The sequence below is a fragment of the Ruditapes philippinarum genome, unplaced genomic scaffold (genome assembly GCF_026571515.1).
Source record: "Ruditapes philippinarum isolate M1 unplaced genomic scaffold, ASM2657151v2 ctg1086_1_1_1_1, whole genome shotgun sequence".
NCBI lineage: Eukaryota > Metazoa > Mollusca > Bivalvia > Venerida > Veneridae > Ruditapes > Ruditapes philippinarum.
In genome coordinates this window covers 3,586-9,831 of record NW_026857769.1, presented here as the reverse complement: position 1 = coordinate 9,831, position 6,246 = coordinate 3,586, and the positions used below count along the sequence as shown (strand labels likewise).

Genomic DNA, 6,246 nt, shown 5'->3' with positions numbered 1-6,246 from the left:
CGGTTATAAGCATCTAGCATGCTGTTAAAAAATGACTTTTAACGTTATAGTAAACTTGCGTTTGCCCTTTCATTAGAATGGAATATTTTTCGATATTGGGGTATCATGTGCCTATAATAACCATCTCCTCCCACAATGAACCAGAATAAATAAATAAATTCCATACAGGTGGTAGGACTGGTCAATCTTTATAGTATACCCATTTTTGACATAAGCACATATATTTGAAGTTTCCACGGAACCGATGTGTCGGCTTCCTTGATCACTTTAGACACAAAATAAAAAAAAATATGGTATGACCATTTCGGTCATTCCAAAAAAAATGTGTGCAGAAATAAATGAAATTCTATTCTAAGGCCTTGCGTCATAAAATAAAGCTACAGCAGATGAAAGAAATTTAATGTCGAGATAAAAAATGTATGAAATACCAAAATGAAAGACTGCATTAAGCTGTACGTTGAACTATCTCTTATACATGTAACTTAGCTTCCAATGAACATTAGTAAAAGTGAACGAATAAAATAGGGCGTCTGTGGGTGAGTGGTTAATGCCGCTGACTTCAAACCACTTGCTCCTCGCCGCTGTGGGTTCGAATCTTTCATGTGAGGAAGCTATCTACGTAGCCTACAGAACATCGGTGGTTTTACTCAGGTATCCCTTCGTGCCTGAAATATTGCATTGCAGGGCTCTTGAGGTCTTCCTCCACCAGTAAAGCTGTGACCTAAACTGTGTTGGTGCATTTATTTTAGGGGAAAAGAAAAGAACACAAAAATGCGAAAATGGCATATATACACTACAGCAAAGCTGTATTCCTTATTTTTCGGAGTTTTCGGAATAGTTTTCACTCCTACCATACGTGGCGAACAAGTTATTGCTTTTCCTTAGTTGATGTTTCAACTTCAAGATTTTATACAATAAACTTTCCCTGCATTGAACTTGGAACAGTTCACTCGAATTTTGAAAAATCTCAAAAACAACGTCAAATTCATGAGAGAAAAAAAACGAACTAACAGTAAATACCTTATTGGCAAACCCTATGAGTGTGCAGGCTGGCCTGTCACATGCCGGTGGCAAATGTTTATCAACTTAGGTCCTAGCAAGTTGTTAAACAATTGATCCTTGTAAAAAATGGAAAGACAAAATAGAAGTAAAATATTCGTTGCATATCTTTAAATACAATTAACATTTGCAATTTTATAAGAAAAACCAATGTGTAAGGCCTCATTACATACATTGTTTTTTATACACACTTTAAAGTCATTTAAAATTTCAATCATTTACATGATCATATCTTATTGTTTTTATGTACAGTAATTGTTAAGCGCTCGGGTTACTTTGAATGCATTATGTATAGACTGAATCTCCCTATTGGAGATTACGTTATGTTATTGTATTTTTGTTTATAAAGAATTGTCATTAAGAAATGTATTGAAACTGTGATATTTAATAAATATAATTATTTTCATAACTTAAGTGTTTTGCTGTGTTTTACTTTATCTGTGTTAAAAATATACTTAGTGGTGGCGTGGTCGCGTGGTTAACGCATCGGACTAGTAACCTAAGGATTGCTGACCGCGTGGGTTCAAACCCTGTCAGGGCCAAGCCGTTGTTTCCTTGTGCAAGAAACTTTACATTCATTGTTTAGTACTGGTTGGTTCCAGGAACGGATTCGAGAATGCTTTAGAGCTGCACAATCGAACTAAAATAAATTCTGTATAAACCAAAAATCAGTAAGTTAACTACCTTTTACTTTTAAGGGTGTGTGGTAGCCTAGTGCTTAAGGTGTCTGTCTGATTATTGGTTCGAGCCCTAATCGGGTCACGACCATGTTTCTTCATATAACTCCAGTACTGGTTGGTTCCAGGAAGCGGACACGAAATTGATTAATATAAGTTGCAAGAACTTGTTTTGCAATCGAGCAACCAAATTTATTACTTCAGGATAAATAAATTTTACATATATGATTTACATGTATACGTTCCTGAGCCGCATGGATGTGTATTGAAATCCCATATAAGGGAAGTAACTCTTACTAGTAAAATTGTGTTTAACCTAAGTTAATTCTCATTCTTATTTTGCAATTTGTTTGCCTTATTTATCTGTTTTTCTGTTTTAATATTGAATACAAGAGCATCAATGATCGACCAGCTCTGACACCGTGTTTTGTGTTGTTTGTTTGTTTTTTAGTTTTGTTTTTTTACAATAAAATGCAATGTATATTATTACACTTTTAAAGATTTCAAGTCTAAATATATTTAACGCCTTTTATCTTTCAGAGAAACCTTTATGGTCGCTTACTTTAAATTTCTTGTTCCTGGTTGCTATGGGTTCATTAACTTTCTGGTGCTTATGGACGCTTTACTCGCTACTTTTTAATGCGGTTCGAAAAGCACTCAAACTACCCACGAATTCATTCTTTAAAGTATCTAAGTAAAGTAAAAAAATAATATCACAATGCACATGCTTTTTACATAAAGTTATTGAATACAAATATAACAACTTATTTGATTACTTGATTTTTACAAATCAAAATAAAACTAATTAACACAACATGACATTAACTGCTAATAATAACAGCTCCTTCCATAGGCCAAAATAAAAAGCATTCTATAAGAGACGACGCCGCTCATCGGCGTCGCCAATAATCTATCTATAAGTCTGTTATACGGATGATCTTATGATTGAAAATGAAGTTGAAGAGAAAAGGAACAACGAAATATATGAGAATTTGTTTGATATTTTATACAGTCAAGCAATATCATGTATTTGCTGGTATGACGTCAGCCCACGATTCCTGCACTAACGCTCCTGTAAGGAAAGACGTAAGGTAATACTAGTAATTGAACGCCGTGACATCACATATTTTAGGTTATTAATTTGTTAAATGTAACTAGAGGCTCAGAAGAATCATGAAACTTATATTTTTTAAATATATACATCTGTAACAGTATAGGTTCAAATCGTAACGCAATAAACGTTGAAATATACTGAAAACGCGTAAGCTACCTTATTTTTTAACATTGAAATAAGCCATGGAAATACTTTTAACTAAAACTTGTAATGTTGAGAATATTTTCGTTTCAATACTTCTTTGTATTAACAGGGAAACACAAATATGTTGTAATATATTTTACAAGTATCTTATATAACTAAAAGTATATTTAACTAGTAATGAGCAGGAAATTATTTACAGAATAATCACACGCCGCAGCCGGAACTCGAGCAACGGGTCTCTGGATTGCCGGTCCAGTATGCGGCGTACCGGTTTTTTTTTGTGAGTAATTTCCCGCCCATTACTAGTTTAATATATTTTTTATTGAAATAAATACGTTCCGGGAATTGAAAGACATTGCAGGTTTACAGTTGACAGAACAGGAAGTTATGCCTTTATGGAAAACTAGTATAGTTTCTGGATAGTTTATGTATTCGGATGCACTTACTCTCGTTCACACAGAAATGGGAATAGTCTGTCACAATGCTCATCATTCCATCTCATATCATATCTTGTATAAAATGTGAGACAGTCTTCTTCTCCGTTACTTTGATTGGGCTCTCCCGGAAACCAATCTGTTACTTCAAAACTGAATTTTAGATAATATGTAACAACTTTAAAGGCACATAAAGCTTCAGAAATGAATAAGTTTGTTTCCCACTGAAGGAAAGACAAATAAATCTGTGTTTATTAATGTTTTGATAATGAATTCAAAGCAAGTAAAATGAGCCGTGTCACGACAAAACCAACATAGTGGGTTAGCGACAAGCATGGATCCAGACCAGCCTGCGCATCCGCGCAGTCTGATCAGGATCCATGCTTTTCGATATCAGTTTCTCTTCTTGCTACAGGCGAACAGCATGGATCCTGATCAGACTGCGCGGATGCCGCGGCTGTTCTGGATCCATGCTGGTCGCAAACCCACTATATTGGTTTTGTCGTGACACGGCTCAAATGATTATCACATAAAGTTAACAGCAATGAATGTGTTATAAATGTAGGAAATCACAAACATAATTATAGTGGTATTTTGGTCTTCTATACAAAATACTAAATCACTATAGCTTTAACTACCAAAAGCAAAAGATGATTCACCTTATGGCCAAATAGTACCATTTCGTTAAACTGTAACATAACACCAACAATAAAAATCTTCTGAGAGAAAAATAGAATGATAGCATTTTTTGGCGACTTAACACGCTTTTAAATGAGTAGTTTGTTCCATCAGTTTCAAAGTGAATATCTATATACTGCAATTCAAAATATCAAGTATACGCATACTCGAAATATGTACATACTCAAATATGCAAATTTAACCTACTCCCCATTCAAAAGCTGTTTTTTTCTTCCCATATGTTCTTTACTTAAAATTAATTTTATTAAAAATTTTTGTATACTAAAACCCCATTTCACGGAAAGTTAAGATTTCGTCCCTTTTTAATATTATATACTGAGTTTGTTTGCGATGAAAAACGTATTAAATGAAAGTGGGTAATTTGCTATACAAAACCTGTTTCTTCCCCAAAATTTTGCAAACCATTTAAAATTTCTTTAAAGGGACCATGGACGAAAGAGTTAAAAAAAGTACACCAGTTATTTTTGATGATACAAAAATGTTTTAAGATTTGCTTGCATGCCCTTAGTAAATTATGTTGCCAGTACAGGTGAAACAATATGACTCAATTTGGTTAGCTTCATAATAAGAGCTACTTGAATATTGTTCTTAAGACACACAATTCTCATGTTATTATTTGTTTTCTCTTCAACGTGCATTTGGAATCAAACAAACATTAATTTATTCTCATAAATGTTGTATTATTTTGAAATCTAAGAAAATTGTTGTATACCATATTGAAATCAACTTTATCCTTATAAATACTGAAACACCGAAACCTCATTACCTCTCCCCCGTGCTGTTCCATTTCCAGACCCCCTCCTTGTTCATATCAGATCCGTCCATCCAGAACTGTATTTCGCCAGCTGTAAAAAACAACAGCAATCACAACAACAACAACAACAATTATAAACCAAAAACAAGTAAGCGACACAGCTTCATCTTTGGCATGATGAATAAGTGTTTTTTCTTTACAATGGATACGGACATTTCGTTAAAATAGTCACTTAATATATAAAATATCAGCAAAAATGCAAGAACTTCATGATATTGTCTTCACCCTAAGCCTGCTAAATTTGTGAAATGGATTTCCCCTGCTTTGAATTGGGAACAGTCTATTGAAAATTTTAATTTCATCATCAAAATACAAACTTAGAGCTCCCAAACAGTATAGAGCCTGGTCGGACCGCATGGATATACAGGCTGGCCTGGCTCTATACTGGCGTAAAAACCGAACCACTTTCATTTCTAGCTGGTTTATGTTAATAACCTATATATGTATTTAGTACATGTATGTGGCATGCTAGAGTTAGGGGAAACAATGCAAAAGTAATATTTATATATCAGCAATGGAGTGACAAAGTGCGTAAATAAGCTAAGCAATGTTACATGTACTTAATTAAGCATATAGTTTGACTAAAGACAGAACTTTGAGACTCATTTGGATAAAGCTATAACGGATAATATGAAACATTCATGAGAGTTATCTAAATTCCGTGCCTCAAAGTTATAAAAGTTCAGTCTCAGATCTCAGGATTTTCATTGGTCAGTAGACATCCTGTGGCAGTTTCGGACCAATTGAAATACCTGAAATCTAAATTTGAGCTAACAGAATTTTTTTCATGACCATGGACCAGGATTTCTTCTAAGATTACTTTTTTATGACTCTTTTTAATTTAGACATTGTTGACAATTTTTGTGAATATCTAGTTCTTACTTGCGTGTCTTGTTCCTAAAAGTTGCTTCAAAAACTCATTTTCCTCTTCACTCATCACTATTGGCAGGTGAGTATTGTTCATGTTTTCACAGAATTTCTGAAATAAATGTGACAAAAAAAGACAAAATATTTAGAGTTTTCCGAGGCAAGTATATAAGGATTTACTGTAAAGTTTCTATATGACACCGGAAGTCAACAAGATTGGCCGGAAGTCAACACTGCTGCATGCGCTTATTTATTAAATCATTTCATCCTAAGATTTATAAATATTGATATAAATAAACTATATGTCGAGAAATATTACATTGAGGTAAATACGTATATATACTTCTGTACAATCAAAATACGGTACTTTGAAACACCACCCTGTTTTGTACACGAAAGACGGATTGTATGGCGACTGATTTTTGCCATGTCGTATTT

At 33.8% G+C, this 6,246-nt stretch overlaps 1 protein-coding gene across 1 annotated transcript; it reads right to left on the bottom strand.

Moving 5' to 3' along the window:
* Positions 1-2,717: 2,717 nt before the first annotated feature.
* LOC132750901 (lectin-like) lies at positions 2,718-5,920 on the bottom strand (the record flags this gene model as incomplete). The annotated part of the gene is given in 4 exon segments (XM_060740971.1): positions 2,718-2,808; positions 3,441-3,581; positions 4,894-4,972; positions 5,824-5,920. Coding segments are annotated over 4 exon segments (345 nt in total), but the record flags the coding sequence as incomplete, so codon positions are not given.
* Positions 5,921-6,246: the final 326 nt, after the last annotated feature.